Source organism: Chrysochloris asiatica, unplaced genomic scaffold (assembly GCF_000296735.1).
Source record: "Chrysochloris asiatica unplaced genomic scaffold, ChrAsi1.0 scaffold00028, whole genome shotgun sequence".
Lineage (NCBI taxonomy): Eukaryota > Metazoa > Chordata > Mammalia > Afrosoricida > Chrysochloridae > Chrysochloris > Chrysochloris asiatica.
Genome location: NW_006408546.1, coordinates 7,887,020 through 7,911,521, shown reverse-complemented (window position 1 = coordinate 7,911,521; position 24,502 = coordinate 7,887,020). Strand labels below are relative to the sequence as shown.

At 44.5% G+C, this 24,502-nt stretch overlaps 1 protein-coding gene across 1 annotated transcript in view; it reads right to left on the bottom strand.

Moving 5' to 3' along the window:
- Window positions 1-24,502, bottom strand: part of TMEM108 (transmembrane protein 108) — a 65,133-nt gene that overhangs the window by 34,631 nt on the left and 6,000 nt on the right. Inside the window, exons 3-4 of the mRNA XM_006846640.1 lie at window positions 9,496-9,902; window positions 8,241-9,258 (exon numbers count right to left, since the gene is read on the bottom strand). Coding sequence (XP_006846703.1) covers window positions 8,241-9,258; window positions 9,496-9,902 — 1,425 coding nt within the window. The remainder of the gene's footprint in view (window positions 1-8,240; window positions 9,259-9,495; window positions 9,903-24,502) is intronic.

The window sequence follows — 24,502 nt, the reverse complement described above, 5'->3', positions numbered from 1 at the left end:
TACTAAGATAGAAGAACAAACACAAAAAAGGATAAAAAAAATCTGAAGAAGGCCTAAGATTCATGTTGGATAACATGAAGAGCAATAACATAAGAATTATTGGCATTCCAGAATAGGAACAATCACACAAGTACACAGAGGAGATAATTACAGAGCTTCTGGAAGAAAAATTTCCTAACATCCTGAAAAGTGAAAATATAAGCATTCAAGATAAGCTCAATGAACCCTTGCCTACTATTGTAAAATAGACACTTGAGTGGGATAGAAAGGAATGTTGGGAAACATGATTAGAGAAAACTTGTAAGCCCGCCTTCAGCCTATAACTGATTGGAATACCTTAAAGGGGTTCAACAACTTGGCCAGTGAAATAGGCCTCATGCAAAGCCTTTACAGAGTATAGGACCTTATGTGGAATCCTGAGTCCCATCCAGAACCTTATGAGGTGGAACATTCCCACTAGAACAGACAAGAAGACTGGAACAGCTACAGTGACAGAAGATACATCTTCAGAGAAAGATCATCAGGAAAAACCCAAAACAAAAATGTCAGCATGACTGGCTACTACAAGAATAAGCAAGCTGTTTGCCAGGAAGACATCAAGGCTAGCAATCAAGTGCCTTCAGGACAAACTCCCCTCTAAGACTGAAACTCAAAGGGAATACACAAACAAGCATGTAAGCTTGGTGGCGACCACATTGGTCTACTGGTGTGTGGAAGAGGCGGGCAGGCATCAATGAAGAAATGGGCTGAGTTCAACCCCAGTCCATTGAATCCCATTGACCTGGAGATGAAAGAGAGAAGAGGAAGGGCTGGTTGGTACAAAGTGTGGTGAGACCTGAGGACACTTGAGCAATTGGACAAGGACTTAGCCACAGAGGGCTAGCACTGAGAATAAAGCATCCAGCTGATATGAAGTGAGGGGAGATGCACAAGAACACCCAAACTTGCAGACAGTACCCCTTTGACCTAGCGTCAATGGCTCGATAATCAGAACTTGACTAGAGCAAGAAAAAAAAAAAAAATTATGGATAAATGAAACAAGGGTAAATTGCTTCAATTTGATGAACCTGACCTATACTCAGAGCAGTAGTTACTATCTAAAATAAGGGGCAATAAAGGCACGAAGTGACTGGCTTACAAGGTTTCAAGAGGGAGTTTAGTTTAAGAGTGTGAGGGGAAAGAAAGTGTCCCCACTGAACAGCTGTCATCTTGTCTAGATGGGTCTGGTGAAAAGAGATGGGGTAAGATTCGTAAGATTCAATAGTGAATAATTGTTATCATGACTAATTGTGACTCTCACAATCGTAAAGGTAGATTAATCTTGCAGTCCAGAAACAGAGGACCCTAGGACCATCAAGAGAGAAGTGCACAAGCAGAATGTGGGACCTTATCCAGAGAAGGAGCAGCGCCAGAGATGGAGGTAGAGATGGTGGCATGGAGAGGGGGAGCGGCTGAGGACTCTAGATTCATGGACTAAGAAGAGAGGGACTAAGAGCTGGTGGCCAGGAGCAGACTTGCAGAATGTGCCCTTTGGAGATGTAAATTATTATATATGCCTGAGTGTTTTGTTTGTTTGTTTTTAAAAAGCTAAAGTGGATAGAGAGAAATACTGTTAACTGATGGTACATGGAGGGGATTATAATCATTGTAATGAAACAAGGTGTATGATTTATTGAATGTAAAACTGATGATATGCCCTGTAAACTAACACTCAATCCACAATAAAAAACCTTAAAAAAAAAAAAAAAAAGACTGACAGGAAAAATACAAAACAATATAGGCAGACTGACTGATTACTACAAGAACAAGCAAATTGCTTGCCCAGGAGACATCAAGGCAAGAGGTCGGGTCCCCTCAGAGCAAACCCCCTTCCAAGACTAAGACTCAGTGGGGAATACACACTCTGATTGGTGACCACGTTTGTCACCGATAAGGGGAAGTGAGGGAAAAACAGCAATGAAGTTGTGAGCTAAGCCCTACAATGTTCAATAGACTCCTGTGACCTGGGTGGAGACCTGGTTGGCCAGCAGTGTGGCAAGACCTGGGGACTCTTGGGTCCAGAGTCAGTGACATAGCCACAAAGGACTAGAGTGGAAAGTGAAGTGGCCAGCTGATAAGAAGAGAGGGCATATGCACAAGAACACCCACACTTGCAGGTAATACCCACTTGACGTGGTTTCAATGCTCAACTAGAAGAAGAAAGAAGAGGAAAAAAAAAGAGTAATCTGATACAATTTGATGAACTTGACCTACACCTATGGATGCAGTAGCTCAAAAGAGGGTACAAATCTTTACAACTAGGATCATTCCCACCCCCTCCATACATAGTAGACAGGGATGGGCAACTTGGACATTGGCTACCCAAAATGGGGGGGAGGGGAGGGGCTTCAAAGGCAAGAAGTGACTGACTTACAAGCTTTTACGAGGGAATCTAGATCCAGAGGGCATGGAGGAAGGTAGACTATCCACTGAGTAGTATCCAATCTGTCTAGGCGGGACTGATGAAAGGAAATGTGGATAGGTCTCTTGTGATACAATAGTGAATCTTGTGATGCAATAGTGAATAATTGTTATCAGGATTGCTTATGAGAGTTGGAAAGGTAAAGGTAGACATTTTGTCGCATGGAAGGGAGTGATTAACTTTGCAGTCTAGGATCACAGGTCCCTGGGACCATCAAGGGAGAATGCGGGACCGTACCCAGAGAAGCAGTGATGCCAGAGATGGAGGCAGGGACGATGACATGGAAAGTTGGAGCGGCTGGGGACTGTAGACCCAGAGAGGGAGAGGGGCTGTGTGCTGATGACCAGGGGGCAGGCTTTCAGGTTTGGTTGATGATACTTGGAGGGGACCATAACCATGGCAATGAAATGATATACAATAGGATGAATGTATAACTAATGTTCTCCCATGTAAACTATCATACAATTCACAATAAAATATTAAAAAAAAAAAAGGCAGTCTACAAGAACAGCAAGTTGTTTGTCATAGGGCCATCAATGGAAGCAACCTTCATTACAGACTCCCCTCCAAGACTGAAACTCAGAGGGATCACACAGGCAGGCATGTAAGCTTGCTGGCAACCACGTTGGTCTATTGGTGAGTGGAAGTGGGGGAAAGGCAGCAATGAAGATATGGGCTGAGATCTATCATGTTTCATAGACCCCTGTTGATTTGGAGGTTAGAGAGTGAAGAGCAGGGGCTGGTCCAAAGTGTGGTGAGACCTGGGGACTCCTGAGCCCACAGACAAGGATGTAGCCACAGAAGAACAGAGCTGAGAGTGAAGCTTCCAGCTGATAGGAAATGAGGGGAAACACACAAGAATGCCCAAACTTGCAGATAGTACCTGTTTGACCTAGCTTCGGTGGCTTGATGCTCACAACTTGAGTAGAAGATAAAAAAAAAAAAAAATTGATTAAGGAAACAAGGGTAAATTGCTACAATTTGACGAACTTGACCCATACTTATGAATGTAGTAGCTCAAAATACCAACTGAGAGGGAAGGAGTTTTCATCCTATCCCCTCTGTATGCAGGGTTGATAGGGACAGGCAACTTTGACATTTGCTACCTAGAAAGGTATGAAGTGACTGGCTTACAAGTTTTCAAGAGGGAGTTTAATTTTGGAATGTGCGGGGGAAGGTTGAATCCCCATTGAATAGCTTTCATCTTGTCTAGATGGGTCTGGTGAAAGGAGATGGGAATATGATTATTATGATTCAGTAGTGAGTAACTGTTATCATGACTAACTGCAGTTGTCACAACTGTAGAGGTAGAAGTTTTGTAACATAAAGGGAGGAGTAGTTAATCTCACATTCAAGGAACAGAGGACCCTAGGATCATCAAGGGAGAAGAGCATAAGTAGAATGTGGGACCCTAACCAGAAAAGCAGTGACACCAGAGATAAAGGTAGAGATGATGACATGGAAAGAGAGAGCAATTGAGAACTCTAGACTTATAGGAAGAGAAAGGCTGTGTGCTAGCAGCCAAAAGGCAGACTTACAGAATGTGCCTTTTGGTGGTTTAAATTATTTATTACTGAGTGTTTTTGTGTACATTAAAAAACAACAACAACAAAAACAACAATAAACCAGAAGGAATAGAAGCAAATTCTGTTGAATGATGATGCATGGAGGGGATTGTAATCATTGCAATGAAACTAAATACGATGAGTGTAAAACCAATGTTCTCCCATGTAAACTACCACTCAATTCACAATCAAAACTTACAAGAAAAAAATAAGAATAATTTGGACCCAAGTTTTGTTAGGTAACATTTACAAATTAATTTTGGACCTATGAGTAAAAGGTATATATTCAAATCTGACAAAAATTTACTAAATAACTAATCTAGTCCTCAAAGCCATTATTGGACATATGGATATGTTATCTCTCCTTGCTGTACCAATACTTAAAGGACATTTACCCTATGTCTGGCAGGGGGCCGCTCGGCTCTAGGGTGAGGTGTATCAGTGGCTCTTCACCTGTCTAGAGGTGCCACTTCTGCTTGGGCCAGGCTCAACTTGGATCGAGGATGAAAAACATGAAAAACAGCTGGCATAGCTTTCTGCTCTCACCCTCCATAAATCTCACAGGGGAGGCTACGTGAAGACATGCTTAAGCGTGGACGGGCACAGATAGCACCAGATGCCTCTAGCAGGAAATGGTGGGCTCTGTATGTCCTGACGGTGGCAATAGAGTCCAGCTCAGGAGCCACAAGATTCCCCTGCTACAGTGAGTGCACCCTGGACCGAACCAATTTCTGTTCTCAGCACACCCACAAATCTGTGTGGCTGTGAGTCTTTGGCATGGCTCAGGAGACACAGCATTTCTCTCTTCTGACCAACATATATCCTTCCAACCTGGGGTGGGGACGGGATCATGAACTGGAAGGGCAGGTGGGACTGAGCATGTGCCTCCTTGTGGAGGCCTGGGATGTGCTATGTTCACCTCTAAGCACTTGAGCTCTGGCATCTGGTGCATGAAGAGACGCAGTGCCAGTCCTGGTCTGAACAAACCTCCGAATGCACTTTGGTATCAGTGCAGGGGATGAGTCAGGACAGACAGAGCCACCATGAGTAGGTCTGTAGGCCTGAGGAGTAGAGGGAGGGTTGGGCTCTAAACAGCCTAGATGTTCACCGTATCCGTGCTTTGAAAGAGCACAGCGTTCTGAAGCGGGACAAGTAATTCTTCTCTCTGATGTTGCTCACACAGGGGCCTTCACTGGGTTAACAATGATCCCACAGTAGTCAGGGGCCACGACTAAGGATGGAGAGCTATATGTGAAAGCAGGTACGGCTGAGGCAGGTACCTTGGTGAGTCCAGGAGTGATTCTTAGGTGGATGTGGAAATACAAGACAGACACTAAAGGAGGCAGGATCTGTGATTCCAAGGTGCTATCTAGAGTCCACATTGAACAAGAGTTTGTATCTTCCTTTAGAAAGTATGTATTACATCCCTAGCACTGAAGCTTCCTGTCAGAGTGCCAGAATTCCTGAGGCACTGTTCCAGATTCCATCCTTGCTCCTGTCTTGGCTGATACTTGTATACATGGTTTAGGCAACCCACAGGCTTTCCTGCTCTGATTTTGAACTCATACCTAGCAGAAGGGTTTGGAGAGAGGTAGGAGTTTGTAGAATTGCAAAATCTAGGTGGGTGTGCTGACTAGTCCTATTCTGTGTGTCCAGCCCACACAAAGAGGGAAGTTCAGTGGGGAGGGAGCCACAACACACATTTGTGGCTCCCTGTGCCTGGTACAGAATGAGCATTCGGCAAATATTACATTGAACCAGTCAAACAAATTCCACCACCAGATCTGGTTGACCCATTCTGTGATTGGGACTCTGGTCCAACTATTTCCTTGGACACTTATTCCCCACATGGGAGGAGTAGATGACAGCCAGAGCTACCTTGAGCGCTTTGTTTGCTTGTTTCTGGTTTTACTTTATTCCTCCGGCTAGTCTGTTTTGGGGATGGAATGATGATATTAATGGAAGCTCACTTAGTAAATGTAAGCATTCTATACGTACGTACGTAAAGAATGGAAAATTAGGAAGGCTGGGGTAGGGAAGTGGGGCGAGTTCAACAGCTGCCTCTGTGAAAAGTCTCCAGGCTTTCATTCCACTAGAGATTGGGGTGAGAGTCAGTGGGGAGACGTGAGAGCTCATAAAGCCAGCAGGAGCTGGTGCAAAAACAGGTTCCTCAAGAAGGTAGAATCTCCAGTGAGTAGTATTCAATCTGACTAGGCGGGGCTGATGCAATGAAGTGCAGACGGGTCTCTTGTGATACAATAGTGAATAATTGTTATCAGGACTGATTGTGAGGGTTGGAAATGTAAAGGTAGACGTTTTATAGCAAGGAGGGGAGTGATTGACTTTTCAGTCTAGGAGCGGAGGTCCCTAGGACCATCAAGGGAGAAGAGCAGAGAGCAGGACCCTACCCAGAGAAGCAGTGATGCCTGAAATGGAGCCAGAGATGATGATGTGGCGCAATGGAGCAGCTGGAGACTTTAGATCCAGAGAGGGAGAGCGACTGTGTGCTGAAGACCTGGCGGGCACGGGGGAAGGACTGCATGGAGGGGATTGTAACCATGGCAATGAGACGATATACGATAGAATGAATGTTAAACCAATGTTCTCCCATGAAAACTATCACATAATTCACAATAAATCATTTAAGAAAACAAACAAACAAACAAAAAACAGGTTCCTCAACTGGGACAAGTATCCAGACAAAGAAGCCACCATGCATCCTGTGAAGAACAGGGACACCAGAGGCCCTTCTGAGGGGTAGGGCAATGCAGTCTCTTGAGGAAGACTTGAGACTTGAAGGAAAGAGAAGACTACTCTTGAGAGCCATTCAGGTGTTTCGGGGTTGTTACATGGACTTCTTTGGTGGCCTTTCAGAGAGTAAGGCTTAGAACATGGAACAGAAATTACAAGCTGGCAAACGTCAGTCCTCCAAAGTAGTGGAGAAGTAACGGGAAAGGGCAAAGGAGAACGGCTGCCCAGTGAGTAAGAGGTGGGGTGGGGTGCTCTCATCCCCAGGAGATTTCAGGAGGTAGTAGAATGATAACTATTTGGGGTGGGGTATGGAAGCTTCCTGTGAGTCTAGCAGAGAGATTCTAATTTAGGGCCAAGTATATGGGGAAGGCATAAAGGATGTCCGAAGGTCCTGGTGTGGCTTTGTAGGATAGCACTAGACTGCTAACTGCAAGATCAGTAGTTCAAACCCACCAGGTGCTCCTTGGAAACCCTATACAAAGTTAGAACAGATTTGATGGCACTTAACCACACCAACAAAGGTCCTGAGAGATGGAACTCTTTACAGAGGCATCAGGGAGAAAGCCACCTGATTCTAGATGAACAGTGTCGGGCAGCAGCATGGGGTTGCAGATAGCCTTGGGGGAGACCCTGCGTACCAGTGGAAATAAATGCCTCCAACTCTGAGGACCACACTGTATCCGGCTTACATTACCCATGAACAACTACAACCTGGAAGTGGAAGGCTAGTAAAATTCACGTGCTATTCTCAAGTCTTATTTTAGCAATAAGAATTATATTTTTTGCCAAGGCTAATAAAACTTCCCACCAAAATAAAAGTTCCATTTCTTCTTTTTTTCTTGGAGGAAGAGAGAGAAAGAAATGGCAAAGGTGATTAGATGAGGGAAGAGAGGAGAGGAAAAACAAGATGGATGATGAAAGAGTAGTAGAGGACGGTGAAGGCTTGTTACTTAGAGGATATATATTTAGAAGAGTCAACTTTCACCTGTAGTATCTCAATGTCACATTGCTACAGGCACTGATAGAGACAATCAGGGAGAAAGGCCAACCTTGAGGGTGGGGGTGGCGGGGTGGTACAGTGACAAGACCACTGGGCTTGAGGACAGGATATCCCAGCCCTGCTGATCACTAGCTCTGGGACCCGTCGATGAGCAACCTTACCTCTCTAGCTTGATGCTTCTTTCTGTAAAATGTAGAGTTGGATTCGACTGTCGGCAAGATCCTCCCCAACTCCTGGGAGCTGTGACTTTGTGGTAAGTGGACACAGAATCATGGCCTGGCAGAGCCGAGGACCAGAGGCAGGAATGACCTATGAGTATTGTCTTACTACGTTATTTGCTGTGATTGTGGGAATTTTTGTAGCTCATATGGTGAAGATTGCCCAGTTTGGGGCAACAGTGGACTTGAATTCTGCAAATGAGCAAGTTGAATAGGGTAGAGGGAGAGGAGGGTGAGGTACTTACAGCAGGAGGAGATGGGCACGCTGATGGCCAAGAGCATCCAGATGATGTCCACCTTGCTCAGGCAGATGGTGGCTCTGTGCTGCGGTTTGTTCCCTTCAGCCACATGGGAGATGTTCCCTACTGTTGCAGAGTTCCAGGTCCCAGCGGGGACCAGGCGGTTGAGGAAGTTCCCTGTGGCTGTGGACACCACTGTGGAGAGAGGACTGGGCATTCTGCTGGTCAGGGAGGAGGTGGCTGCAGCTTCCTCCTCAGCTTGGGAAACAGTGCTTTCTGAGACCACTGGGGGCCCTGTGGGGACCAGTGGGCTTGTAGATGCTCCCTGAGGAAGCCCCTTGGAAGGGGCTGAGACACTGGCATCGAAGGCAGCCTGGGTGGGCCCCCTGGTGGCTGTGAAGACCCCAAAGCTGGCAGAGAGAGGTCTGTTGGTGCCAGAGGTGACAGTAAGCCAGGAGTGGCTGGGGCTGTCTTGCGGGTCACCAAGGGGATGCTGAGAAGGCACTGGGGCAGGTTGTGGACTAGTAGGGGCACCTGAGGCTGTTGTGGCATTCAGCTCCCCTTCTTGGCTGGTGATGGTGGGACCACCCCCCTGGCCTGTTCTACTAAGGCCTGGTTTGTTCCCTGCAAGCACCAGTGGGGTGGCGGAAGAAGCCCACGAGGTACTGCTGGGTGCTGTGGTTGCGGCCCCGGTGTGGGCCTTTGGTGAAGACGAGTAACCCTGCAGTGGGTTCCTGGGAGTGAGGGCCAAGGGATCTGGTTCTACAGACCCTGTGAAGTTGCCCTTGTAGATCTGAAAGATTTTCCCCAGGGGTCGCTTCTGCCCCACGTGTGTGGAGCTCTGATTTCGCCCTCGCTGGTTTTCTTTCCTCCCCAAGTGGCCACTGGAGGCAGGTGGGGCAGATCGTGAAGAACCACCAGCTCCCTTTCGGGAAGAACCTGGTGGTCTTGGGGGGCGGCGTGTGGTAGACCGGATGGGTGCTGTGGTGGGAGGGTTGGTGGCGCCTATTGGTTTTGTCAGCAACGTAGTGAGTAGAGCTTCTCCTTGGGAGTGGTTGGTGGTTCCTGTTGGTTTTGTAAGCAGGGTAGTGAGTAGAGCTTCTTGGGAGTGGTTGGTGGCTCCTATTGGTTTTGTTAGCAAGGTAGCGGGCAGAGCTTCTCCTTGGGGGTGGTTGGTGGCTCCTGTTGGTTTAATCAGCAGGGTAGTGGGCAGAGCTTCCCCTGGGGGACGACTGATGCCTCCTGTTAGCTTCATCAGCAGGATGGTGGGTGTGACCTCCTCTGGGGGGTGGCCCTCTGAGTGGGAGGATGTGGTTGCCATGACAGCAGGAGGGGGCCTGTTGTGCAGGGGGCCTTCAGAATGAGGGCTGGTTTCTGTCACCGTGATGGAAGGGATGGGGTTTGTAGAAGGATGTCTGACTGAATGTGGCAGCGGTGTTGTTGCTGTGGGTGCTGTGGCCTGTGAGGGGGGTCCATCATCATGGTATGTCAGAATCGCTACAGAGACAGGGAGATCCACCGTGGATGAGCGTCTGGTAGAGCTGGGGGGTGTTGTCACCATGGCGCCTGGAGTCGTGGCTGAGGGGAGGACCTGAAGAGATTCCCTGGAAGATGAATCCTGGACAGCAAGTACCAGAGCTTCAGTCAGTGCCCAGATCAGGAAGAAGCCTTGGGAAGAAAACAGAGAGAAGAAATGAAACACCAGCGCTGGGCCTTCCTTACCCAGGACCCTGCAAAGCCATGGGGGTGGAGAGAAATGTTGCAACATTCCGGAGATCACACTCTCAAACAAGACAGAGAAACTATGTGGGGTAGGGACAGCATCAGGAGACCCAGAGGCAGCTAAACCGCCTCTGAAATATGCACTCAATCCTATGGCCAAGGTTATCTTGTAAGAACAGGCTGAGCTTAGGATGTGGAAGAGGGGTTTGTGGCTTTCACATTGCCACGAAGGGCCAGGGTTCCACCTAGGGAAGCTGGCAGCTCTGCCCGAATTATACTGAGCTGAGGAGGAGGGCCTGGGCAGGCAGAGCTGACCAAATCTTACAGTCCTTTTCTGAAGCCTCTGTTTATACACTAGACAGAGGTACCAATAGATAGATTTCTGCTTGTTCAGATCCATTCACTGACAATTTAGGAGGACCCACCCTCTCCTTAACCCTGGAGGACACTGAGATGAGTAGGGAAATAACTGAGCTTTAATGGCTCGTACAAATCCACATACATTCCTGAAATAAGGCAGAGATGTTTTGGTACCAGGTAGGAGGAGACAGGGTCTAGAGACAGGGCACCTAGATCTGGAGTAGAAGACACAGCCCACAAATGCCAGCAGGCATCATGGTGGTCATCCTGCTTCATTGCTTTTCCCATGAGGCTCGCCTGGCTGAACTCACAGTGGAAAAACATTGAGCACGTAGCTGTCTGCTCAATGTTTTTGAGTAGGAGTGGCCGGCCCTTTTGAACTTTAAAAATAAAATCAGGGATTTTGTGTGAAAGTCTTTAATGTTCACTGAGTGCCACAAAGTCAAAACCTTGCTATTTAAAAACACTTCTAAATATGTGTGGACTTTATTAGTTACAACAGTATATTGTCTTTATTTAAAAATAAAACCTCATGTAACTGTGAGACAGAAGACTCAGATTACACACTATACGACTTGGTCAGATTACACACTATAAGAGAACATGCCATGGGTTGGACTGAACTGGGCTTTACGGCGAGGAGGGGTCTGGCAGGCCCTTAGGCCTGGTTGTGACTCGCCAGCAACTCCTGAATCACATGTACCCTCTTCTTGGTTACTCTTGTAATCCTACTCTTGTGACCCTAATCCCTACTAGCCTCGTAGACCATGGGGAGAGGTCTCTGTGTCCATCTAGTGACTCTCCAAGCCCCTCCTCCATGAGATTCCAGCATGACAAATGAACATAGTGGGTATTCTCGCTGTGATTCTGGGTGTCTGGGATGGTCAGCCAAGGCACTGAGAAGGGAAGACAGGGGCTCTAGGGACGTTCAAGAAAGCAGCGAGGAGGACTTCCTCTGAGACAGTTTCCTCATTAAAGGTGTGGTGAGCAGTGCCCCCCCCCCCTTTAAATGAATGAATGTGGGGAGATTGAGGACTGTAGCACAAACAGAATGTAGCACCCACCGTCTCTAGGATCATCAATTTGCCCTAAGTAATGTATTTTCTTTAAACTTGCATTTATGGCTCAGACCACACAGCAAAAGTATGCTCTGTGTGTTCAAGTCACTCCTAAGCACGTGGACTCTGTGCCTGGCTCTAGCACTTCATCTGGTCGCATAACCACTCCACAGGGTATTCAACTGAAGCTCTGGGAGACTCTGTACTATGTTGAAAGTCACACCACAGAAGTATGATTTGAAACCAGGGCTGTCTCTGGAATGTGTGCTTTTCCCAGTCAACCTCCACCAATGATACAGATGGAAGAAGAGGACATCCATAGAAAGAATCATGCATACCATTCTGTGACTGGCTCAGAGTGAGTCCAGCCCTTGCAGACTAGGTAATGTTCCCAGGACAATTTTAAGGTCCTGACTTCTGATGCTGTGACAGACATTCCCTTACAATCCTGTTTGGCTCCTAAGTTCAATCTAAGTATCTACTGTACTTGTACTTGGGGTTTCCTCACATAGCAGAGATTGGAATGAGGGCTTGTGTACAGAGAGTGCATGTTAGGAAGTGTATTCCCAAGGGCACTCAGATGAAGGAAGCAAGGAAAACCAATCCAAGGCGTCATCTATGATCATGGTGGGCTACTCACACCTGCTGGGGACCTCCGAGGAGCTGTGCTGGTCAAGGGAGCCCCAACCCAACCAATCCACTGCCACCTATGGGTGCTAATTCCACTACACTTCCATGCTTGAGCACAGACATCACTTGGCTGAGTCCGAGAAGCCCTGGAGCCTTCTGAGGGCTATTATGATTCCTGTGCCCAGTTGGCTGCTGCAGCCACAGTAGGAGTTAAAACTGTGGACTCAGAGGATTCCTGAGGCAGAGCACCAGAGCTGTCGGATACAATCAGAGACTTGTTGTCATGTGCTGTGGATTTGGTTCCGACTCATAGTGACCCTGTACAGGGTTTCTGAGGCTATAAATCTTTATGGGAGCAGACAGCCTCATATTTCTCCCGTGGAACAGCTGGTAGTTTTGAACTAATGACCCTGAGGTTAGCAGCCCAATTTGTAACCACTACTCTACCAGAGAATTAGAGACTAGAGATGAGGATACTGCCTTTTGACAGAAGTGTTAAGGGTGCTTCAAAGTTTTCTGAGAGACACCAGCTGACCCTTGGAGCAGGTACTGGTGGGTAAGGGTCCCCCACCTCCAGGAACACTTCCACGGCACTCCAGAGGCAGAGGGTCACTATATCCTGGTCTTTATGATACCCAGGGAAAGAAATTCCACTGACTTTCCCACCATGAGCTTTCCAGGGGCTAAAATCCTCCCTAGTGGGAAGCAGATGACTGGACTCTTTGCTGTAAGACTTACAGGGTAATAAGGAAACACAGGTGGCCTTGCTGCTGACACTGCTTCCCCCACCCCCCACCCCCAAGTAACCGGCATCTCCTGAGGCCATTTTCCTCTCTCTTTAAGTCTGTTAAAATACTCCTCAGCCCTTTCTTCTTTAGACATCAGAGTCAATCTTTGGCATGATAAATGGATAATGCCATCCTGGGGACAAAGAGTTTTCACTTGGAGGGTGGCATTTAGATGGCACAGTGAGAGTTCACCTAATTAACCCCCTCATTTTAGAGATGTCCCAGGACACACAGCTGGTTGGGGACACAGCATACACCATGCCTGGGACATTATTTCAAAGTAACATAAGACACCCCTACAATGTCACACTGTCTAAACACCATCTCCAACCTCTACTGTCACCTTCAATATGGAAACCTGACAAGAGCTTACCTCTCCTCCTTGATATAAAAGGTTAATGACTGAATGAGACACACATTGTCCCAATAAATGTGCAAGGCCTTCTACCCAGGACGCTCCTAAACAGATGCAAATTTTCATTCAAGGCCCTTTGTGCTGGCTTGCTCACTTCTCCCCTCCCCACAATCTCGGGCCACTACTCTTTGCATATCGTTTGCATTCATTTGCATAATAGGACTCTGGAGGTTCTAATTCTAAATATGCAAGAGAGACTAAAAGTAAAATTTAGTTTGACAGTGCTTGAAAGGTGGAGCTGATTTTTAAAATATGTTGGAATGAGGACAAGTGGGAGGTAGAATGCAAACCGTGGATTCATGGGAGCCGAGAAGCTGTGAGAAGTCTTCCACCTACATAGAATTCCAACACATAACAAACTTGGACCAACACATCTCCCTCAGACCTAAGGGGGAAACAGACCCCCATCCTTCTGTTTGGTTGGTTGGCTGCCCACAGCCCATATTGGACATGATATTTGCATCTGGCAAAGGCAAGGAGAGGATGTCAGGGAGAAATGGCTAATGGACTGAGTGCTTTCTATGTACCATTCATACACTGTTCAAAGAGCTAAGCTGGTATGGACATACTTCATCCACCAAGCAACCTGGTGAGGTGGCTAATATTACTAGTAGCACACTGTAGGATAAGCATTGGACCATTTGAACATCAAGGTTGGCAGTTCAGACTTATTAGCTGCTCCTTGCAAATACTAAACAGGGTCGCTATGAATTGGAACTGACGTGACGGCACTTAACAAGAACAACTGCAACTGAGGAAAAGAAAACACGAGAGGAGGTATAAGAAGCAGCTTACAGCCACACAGACTGGCTCCAGGGTCCACATGTTCTAAAGCCTTTGTTCACCATTCTGCTCTTCCCGCCTACCCAGGCTGCCCTCTCCACAGGCAAAGCAATGATCTGCAATCTTTTGTGAAGAGACTTTCTGTTGTTGGTCTCTTGACTTTTCTTTTTTCATATCTGTTTTCTTCTATCTCCACTTTGGGACTCTCTCTGATACATTTAGTGTTCTTTAAAAAAAAAAAAAAAATCCACCGGACTACATTTATGTTCTAAGTGACTGGGAAGATCTTGTAATTGTACAGCATAAGGGTTAGCAATCCCCTGCTTTCATTTTCTCCTCTTCCCCAATCCTGGCATCTCAATGCACACCCTTACTGAGTGTGTGTGTGATACACATGCATGCACAAGGCCTATCTGTTACCTGAATGAAATGTTCCTTACACCTCTAAACAGAATTCTAGACAGTTTCTACTATCATTAAACCCTGTGACAGACAATCATAAGAGTCTGGAAGTTTTCAATCATCTTAGACTGGGTGTAGGATGCTTCTCCCATCAAAAGGGGGTGTTTATTTCCCCTCTCCTTCAACCTAGGAGGGCCTCTGTGACTGCTTTGAAGAAGAGAACAAGGTGGAAGTGATACCATGACTTTTGAGGTCAGGTTAAAAAGGGCAAATAGTTTCTATAGGTTTCTCATAGAGTGCTCACCCTGGAAACCTTTCTCTCCTATATGATGTCCAGGTGCCCACAAGCCAACATGTGGAGAGACACGTTAAGAGGGAGAGGAGCACCTGAGGGGTCTCAGCTGGCCAAAGCCTCCCACTGTCTGAGTCATCCCAGTACTGTTAAAGACTTCACTTTGCTCCGATCAACTGTCAACATTCATGGAAGCAGTAGTCAAGAAATCAAATGACATATTGCATTGGGCAAATAAGTTGAACAAGACCTCTTTAAAGTGTTCAAGAGCAAAGATGTCATTTTGAGGACTAAGGTGTACCTAATCCAAGACTAGGTATTTTTCATAGCCTCCTATGAATGTGAAAGCTGTACAATGAATAAGACAAGTTGTAGAAGAATCTATGTATTTGAATTAAAGTGTTGGTGAAAAATATTGAGTATACCATGGACTGCTAAAACAGTGAATACATCTATTTTGGAAGAAGTATGGCCGAATTTCTCCTTGGAAGCAAAAATGGCAAGATTTCATCTCTGATACTTTGGACATGTTATCAGGAGGGGCCAGTCCTTGGATAAGGACATCATGCCTGGCAAAATGGAGGGTCAGAGAAAGAGAGGGAGACCCACAAGAGATGGTCCTTTCATGGGAGTGGGGCAGTCGATGTCCTCCCATCAGCTCCATGATAACATAGTTATTTGTTTAAATCCAAATATCCACCATACAGCAGTGCCAGGATTTAAACTCAGGTTTCTCGGACTCTGGGTGCCCAAGAGATCCTGGGGACTAAGAAAAAAATTTAATCCAGAAAAATGTTCTATAGAGGAACACTTCATAAAAATTGCTGTTAAGTGCCATTGAGTCAGTTCTGACCCATAGCGACCCCGTATTGGGTTTCCAAGAAGCAGCTGGTGAGCTTGAACCACCAACCTTGTGGTTCAAACTGACATTGCAGTCCAGGGCACTGACCCACAGTGCCATACCAGGACTCTTTATAAAGATGGGAAATAACAAAACAATACTAACAGTATTTGCTGTTGTTAAGTGCTGTCGAGTTGTTTCTGACTCAGAGTGACCCTGTATAGGGTTTCCGAGGAGTGGCTGGTGGGTTTGAACCACCAATCATGTGGTTAGCAGTCCAGAGCTTATCCTACAGCACCACATCAGGACTCCAACAACTGTTTGTTGCTGTTGTTAGATGCCATTATTAGTTCTGACTCATAGCAACGCCATGTACAACAGAATGAAACAATGCTCAGTCCTGACCATTGTTATGCTTGAGTCCACTGCTGGCAGCACTGGGTCAATCCATCTCACTGGGGGTTTTCATCTTTCTCACCGACCCTCCACTTTACCAAGTATGATGTCATCCTCCAGGAACTGGCCCCTCCTGATAACATGACAGAAGTAGCAGAGACGAAGCCTTGCCATTGTAGCTTCCAAGGAGCATTATGACTGTACTTAGCAACATAGATTTGTTTGTTTTTCTGGCAGTCCTTGATACTTTTAATATTATTCTTCAATACCATTCACTCTTCTATGGTTTTCCTTATTCACTGTCCACTTTTCATGGGCATATGAGATGACTGACAATACCATTCATATTGTCTTGGGTCAGTTGCACCTTTGTTTTCAAACTGACAGTTTTGCTCTTAAACACTTCAAGAGGTCTAATGCAGCAAATCTGCCTAATGCAATGTATCATGTAATTTCTTGATTATTGCTTCTATAAGTGTTAACTGTGGATCCAAGAAAAATGAAGTTTTTGACAACTTTAATCTTTTCTCCATTTCTCATGATATTACTTACTGGTCCATTGTTGAGGATTTTTCTTTTCTTTACATTGAGGTGCAATCCATACTGAAGGCTGTGATCTTTGATCTCCATCAGCAAGTATTTTAAATCCTATTTGTTTCCAACAAGCTAGGTTTGTGCAGACTGCTAATGAGTCTTCCTCTAATTCTGATGCCATGTTCTTCTTCATACAATCCAGCTTCTTGGATTGTTTGCTCAGCATACAGATTGAATAAGTATGGTGAATGACTGCAACACTAGTGCACACTTTTCCTGATTTTAAATCATTCAGTGTTCCCTTATTCTGCTCAAATGACTGTATCTTGGTCTGTGTACAGGTTCCTCAGGAGTACAAAGAAGTGTTTTGGAATACCCATTCTTCATAATGTTATCCATAGCTTGTCATGTTTAAAACAAGTCCACAAGAGACAAAATATGACCTTGAACATATCCCAGCTGAATTTAGAGACCATCTGAAGAACAGAGTTGATGGATTAGACACCAATGACTGAAGACTAGAAGAGTTATAGGATGACATCAAGAACATCATACAGGAAAAAAGCAAAAGGTCATTAAAAAGACAGAAAAGAAAGAACAGACCAAAATGGATGTCAGAAGAGACTCAAACTTGATTTCCAGTGTACAGATGCTAAAGTGAATAGAAGACTCAAAAGTAAAAGAGCTGAACAGAAAATTTCAAAGCGCAGCTTGAGAAGACAAAGACAAGTATCATAATGAACAATGACCTAGAGTTTGGAAAACCAACAGAAAAGATCACACTCAGCATTTCTCAAGCTGAAAGAACTGAAAAAAACAAAACAAAACAAAACAAAACAATTCAAGACTTGACTTGAAATACTGAAGGATTCTATAGGCTAAATACTGAATGTTACAGAAAACATCAAAAGAAGATGTTAAGGTGACCAAGAACCAATGGTACTGAAGGAAGACGTTTAAGATGCACTGAAGGCACTGGTGAAAAACAAGGCTCCAGGAATTGATGGAATATAAATTCAAATCTTTCAACATATTGCTGAAGCATTGGAGAGGGGGCACTTACTTTTCTATGCCAAGGAAGACAGTTACCTGGCCAACAGACTGGAAGAGATTCATTATCTGTGCCCATTCCAAAGAGAGGTGACCAACAGAATGGAGAAATCATTGGACAAACATTAATATTACACACAAATAAAATTTTTCTGAAGATAATTCAAAAAACGCCACAACAGTACACCAAAAAGAACCTGCCAGAAATGCAAGCTGGATTCAGAAGAGGACATGGGAGAGTGACTACACTGTTGATGTAAGATTGGTCCTGACTGAAAGCAGAGACTATCAGAAAGATGTTTACCATGCAAAGGTTTTTGACTGTGTGGATCACGGTAACAACTGTTGAAACTATAATTAATAAATACAATTTTACCCGTGTAGCAGCAATTGAGACAACTAGTCTTCCCTTTTCTCTTCAGCTTCAACTTTTTTGCTTTAATCATACTGTTGAACTTGGGAGAAACACTCTCCACCTAGACTCCTCTGGGAAGGCTTTGTGGGTCTTGACGATTGTTAGTAGTTCCTCTTAGTGTGCTTGGAACACTCTAATCTTATCACTATTAGAGCAAGCATCACTCCTGAGTTGAAATGGCCAGTGTCCAATCTATTTCCCTGCCTGAATGTTAAGCTTCCAGAAGGCAGAAACTGTGTGTGGTTTTGTTATTTCCCTCATGTAGACCAGAACATGGAATATAACAACAGTAGTATCTGATTTATGGTCTATTTGAGTTATGGTGAACTGCACTTGTATCTCCTGTGTTTTTTTCATATCACTGATGTGGGGCAATAAATAGATCATAAAAAAGGAACGGACACATCAAGACTTCATGGATTTGAAGAGGAAAGATGCCGAAGAAGAAAGCAAAAATGAGGAAGAAGAAGGAAAGAAGGTATCACCCCCCTTTTTTTTTCTAAACTAAGTCAGGGGCTTCAGTTACATGAAAACATAGACCTAAGTGTTGATTGCTTTGCTAAAGTCAAGAGTAAGAGTCGGGAAACAGTGAAATGTTATTGTGAATATATATGAAGCAGAAGTGAAGCTGTAAAACTTTTGAGGTCAGGTCATAAAATGTGGTATAGCTTCTTCCTGGTTCTGCTGGGATGCTTACTCTTGGAACCCGGATGCCATGTGGTAAGGAAGCCTTGGTAGCCGATGGAAGGAGCCCATCTGGAAGGAACTGAGGCCCCTGCTCTTCAGTCTAAGCTTCAGTCAGTAGCAACTTACTAGCCATCTGAGTATACCACCTTGAGAGAGAATCCCCCGGCTTCAGTCAAGTTGTCCAGCTGAGCGGGGGTTGAACAGAGACAAGGGATCTCTACTGAAATGTCAGATTCATGAGCAAAATGAACGATTACGATTGCTTTATGCCCTACATTCTGTGGCAGTGTGTTAATCAGCAACAGTAACAAGAATGCTATCTACAGTGAAGCACAACCAAAGGCCTTTCAGTGACCATCCTGAATTCATACACCAGGTTTTTTTTTTTTAGTGCTGGAATTTAACAGACCAGTTTTGTATTGGGTTCCCTTACGTCATCTGTTCCTGCCCAAACTAAGAGTGAGGGAAACAGTTCAGTTTGGGTCTCTTTTTCCAGCATAATGGTATCTTTGATTCATAGCTATAGACTCCCCTAAAGGAAGGAAGGAATACATCACACTGAGTTTTATAAGGCTTGGTGACACACAGGTACTTGGTGGGCTGGGGGACTATGGGATAAAGTGGTAGGTTCATCTATGGTGTCCATCTATGAGAGGACTTCAAAATGCTCATGGAAAAAAATCCATTATCTTTCAACTTTATTTTTCCATGAACTTTTTGAAGCCCCTTTGCATTAGAGACATAGCTACCTCCCCTTCAAGGAGCTGGTATTCTAGAAAGAAATAAAATAAGCTCTGACATGGGCGTGAACCCACACACCAAAGGTGTTTTTATAATACTTTCCCCAAACAAACAAAAATGAGAATTGGCAATAAATAGATGAAAAGGTCAATTCAGCCTTTAATAAAAGAACAGGAATGTTAAAATTCACAGAACAGCCTATTAACCTCATGGAAAAGAACACAAATGCCATCAATTCAGACTGCCTTGCATTCTCTTAAACTAGAAGGAAGAGACTGATAGAGAAGGCTCCACACTTTATAGCAAAGAAGCCTCACAAACATTGTTTCAGTCATGTGACCAAGGTCAGTATCAACAGTGATAAATCATGTAGATATTATGTATCTTTGAGATGATGTGATAAGAACAACACTTTACCTCTGTGGCTTCACTCCCCAAAGCCCATAACGTCAGTGTAATCCTGAGAAAAACATTAAAATAGATTTGAATTGAAGAACATTTTACAAAAGATCTGACCAGGACACCTCAAAACTATCCAGGTCACCAAAAACAAGGAAAGTCTGGAATACTGTCATAGCCAAGAGAAGCCGAGAACAGAAAAATGATATAAGGTAGAAACTAAAGAAATTTAAGTAAAGTATGCACTCAAGATGGAGTCTTGGTATGGAGCTGTGGGTTAACGCACTGGACTGCAAAGGTGGTTTGAACTGCAAGGTTGGTGGTTCAAGATCACCAGTCGCTTCTTGGAAACCCTATCCAGGGTTGCTATGGATCAGAACCGACTCAACAGCACTTAACAACAACAACATGGACTCTAGCTAACAATAATATATCTCATTCACAGAAAACACAAAATATTATTTTTAAAAAATCACTAAAATCAATATTAGCTCATTAATTACAACAAATATATATAGTAATGGAAGATGCTTATAATAAGAAAACTGGGTATAGGGTACATGGGAACTCTATACTACCTTTGTAACTTTTCTGTAAATAATCTATTACATACATACATACATATATATATTCACACACATATATGGGAGTCCTGGTGTGGTGCTGTGGGTTAATGCGCCAGACTGCATAGCCATTTGAACTGCAAGGTCAGCGGTTCAAGCTCACCAGCTGCTCCTCGGAAATCCTATACAGGGTCGCTATGGGTCGGAACTAACTCGATGGCACTTCACAACAACAACATATACCTATTACTGTCAAGTCAATTCCAGCTCACAGTGACCCTCTAGGACAGAACAGAAATGCCCCCACAAGGTTTCTAAGGCTGTAATTAGTCTTTAGGAGCTCTGTAGTACAGTGGGTTAAGCAATGGTCTGCTAACCACAAGGTTAACAGTTCAAACCCATGAGCCTCTCCTCAGGAGAAAGATGACACCATTTGCATAAAGATATATAGTCTTGGAAACACTCTGGAGCAGCTCTCCTCTGACTCAATGGCAACCAGCTTAAGTTTTTCTTTTGGGTAGAGGTCACTGCTCGTGGGCTGTGAGCTTCTGAGGGGAGCCACTGGAGCCTCAGAACTGAGTTCATGGTCTGACACAGGAGCACAAAATGCTTCTTTAAAACATGTAAGAATGAATGAAAGAATATGTGAATCATTCCAAATATTTGGGATGGTTATTTGCATCTTTCAGAAGCAAATTTACCTTAAAATTATAGATGTTTATTTCTTTGAATGGAATCCTGGTGTGGCACTATGAGATAATGTACTGGATAGCAAAGTTGGTATGATCCACAAGGTTGATGGTTTAAATTCACTACCAGGGTTGCTATGATTTAGAACCAACTTGATGGCACTTACAACAACATTTCTTTGAAAGGAGTATAGTAGCGCCATACAATAAACACTGGACTTGGAACCACAAGATCCACAGTTCGAGCCCACCAGATGCTCTACAGGAGAAAGATGAGGCTTTTTGCTCCTACAACAATTTAAAGCCTCGGAAACCCTGTGCAGAGTCGCCATGAGTCATAACCGACTTGACAGCACTTAACAACAACAAAAACATTTGTGTTTTTTGTTTTTTTTTAGGGCTTACACATTTTAATAGACATTTCTGCTGAAAGAAGGAAAGAGCTAAAGAAACAACAACAAAAAAGCAGCTAATATGATTCTGATTTCTTTGCCCCACTGTTTACTAACAGATTGAAACAGTATCAGTTGTAGATTTAAAAACTCACTAAAGGAAAATTCTTCAGTTTCTCCTTGAAGCAAAGAGTAATAATTTAGTTCTTTTCTAAAAACAAATTTATAACTTCATAAAATCAAGAATTATATACTTTAATTACATATCAACATTAGCATCTCAAAACCATTTAAAATGAAAACTTTTTGCATGAATTTCTAAATGTAACAATACATTCTCACAGTCTTCACTAGGATCTCAGAAATAATTCATAAATACCCTTACCTCCCCCATCCACATACAACTTTATGTTGTGAATTGAGTGCAGGTTTACAGACAAGATCATCAGTTTCACATTACACAAATCATACACTATGTTTCATCTCAATGATTACAATCCTCTCCATACACAACAGTAATTCCACTTCCTCCCTGTGGCTCCTATTTCCATTCCAGCCAGCTTCCCATCACTTCTCAACTTTGTCCTAAAGTAAATGCTGCCCTTTTGATTTTTTTTTTAAAGTTTTTATTGTGAATTGTGTGTTAGTTTACATTGGAGAACATTATCCACTATCCTCACATTCATCCTATCATATTATGTTTCATTGCAATGATTACAATTCCCTGCATGCATCATCAAACAACCAAATGGGTATGTCCCGCACGACTGCCCCCCACCCCCAGCCACTAGCACACAGCCCCTCTCCCTCCTTGAGTCCAGAGTCCCCAGCTGCTCCTTCTGTCCACATCATCATCTCTGCCTCAATCCCTGGTGTCACTGCCTCCCCAAACAGGGTCTCACACTTCACTTTACTTCCTTCCTTGAGGGTTCCAGGAATCTCAGCTATTAGACTGCAAAAATCAGTCACTCCTCTCCTTTTGTTACCAAACATTTACATTTACCTTTCCAACACTCACTGTCAGACCTGATAGCAATCATTCCCTAATGAACCACAGGAGTCCTTTCCCCCTCACCTCTTATCAACCCCATCCAGACAGGTTGCAAACAACTCAGTGGAGGTTCTAGTTTTCCCTGAACTAGGTTCCCTACTGAAAGCTTGTAAGTCAGTCACTTCTTGCCTTTATAGTCCCATTTTGGGTAGCCGATGTCTAGGTCCCCATCCTTGTCGACCCTGTGTACCAAGGGAGTGGGAATGATCCTCACTGTAAAGATTTCTTTGCTCCTTTGTCATACTGCATCCACAAGCATAGGTCAAATTCATCCAATTGAAGGCTACTCCTTTTTTCTTCTTTTCCTCTTCTTTCTTCCTCTAGTTGTATTCTGATCATCTAGCCATTGATTCCAGGTCAAATGGGTACTATCTGCAAGTGTGGGTGTTCATGTACATCTCCCCTCACTTCATATCAGCTGGACACTTCACACTCCATTCTAGTCCTCTGGGGCCATGTCCCTGCCCCTGGTTCCAGGAGTCCCCAGGTCTCGTCATATTGCTCTTTAGCCAGGTGGCAATCCAGGTTAAGAGGAGTCTATTGAATGTGGTTGGACTTAGTTCACAACTTCAATGCTGTTTTTCCCCCACTTCCCCTTATCGGTGACCAACTGGGGTCAGCAGTAAGACCACATGCCTGCTTGTGTATTCCACTTGAGTTTCAGTCTTGGAAGGAGGTTTGCCTTGAGGGGACCTGACCACTTGCGTTGACGGTTCCCAGGGGAACCACCTGCTTGTTCTTGTTGTAGTCAATTGAACTGCTGTGATTGTTTTTGAGTTTTCCTGCTGGGCTTTCTTTCAAGAAGTATCTTCTTGGAATACCTAAAAGAGAGACTTCCTGCAGAGCCTCTGCATTACATAAGACCATAGGTGAAATCCTGAACCGCACCCAAAATCTTCTGAGGTGGGAAATTCCACTCGAAAGAACAGGCAGACCAACCTGAAGCAACTAGAAGAACAGACGATACTTCTTGAAAGAAAGACTGACAGGAAAAATACAAAACAGTAATGGAAGTCTGATTGATTACTACAAGATCAAGCAAGTTACTTGCCAAGGAGACATCAAGGCAAGTGGTTGGGTCCCTTCAGGGAAAACCTGTTTCTAAGACTAAGACCCAATGGGAATACATGAGCAGACAAGAATTCTGAATGGTGACCACGTTCGTCACGGATAAGGGGAAATGAGGGAAAAACAGCAATGAAGCGGTTAGCTAAGCCCTACGACGTTCAGTAGATTCCTGTAAACCCAGGTGGAGACCTGGTTGGTCAGCAGTATGGCAGACCTGGGGACTCTTGGGTCCAGAGTCAGTGACATAGCAACAGAGGACTAGAGTGGAGAGTGAAGCACCCAGCTTATAAGAAGAGAGGGCATATGCACAAGAACACCCACACCTGCAGATAATACCCACTGGCTTCAATGACTGGATGATCAGAGCACAACTAGAAAATGAAAGAAGAGGAAAAAAAAAGAGTAATCTAATACAATGTGATGAACTTGAACTATACCTATGGATACAGTAGCTCAAAAGAGGGAAAAAATCTTTATAGCTAGGATCATTCCCACCCCCCCTCCATACCCAGAGTACACTGGGATGGGCAACCTAGACACTGGCTATTCAAAGTGTGTGTGTGTGTGAGGGGCTACAAAGGCAAGAAGTGACTGGCTTAGAAGCTTTCAAGAGGGAGCCTAGATCCAGAGGGCGTGGAGGAAAGTAGAATCTCCACTGAGTAGTAGCCAATCTCTCTGGGGTGGGGGTGGGGCGGCTAGTGAAAGGAGATGGGGATAAGTCTCTTGTGGTATAATAGTGAATAATTGCTATCAGAACTGACTGTGAGGGCTGAAAATGTAAAGTTAGATGTTTTAAAACAAAAGGAGGGGAGTGGTTGACTTTGCAGTCCAGAAGTGGAGGGCCCTAGGACCATCAAGGGACAAAAGTGGAGTGCGGGAGGGACCCTACCTACAGAAGTAGTGACACCAGAGATGGAGGTAGAGATGATGACATGGAGAGATGGAGTGGCTGGGGACTTTGGACCTGCAGAGGGAGAGGGGCTGTGTGTTGA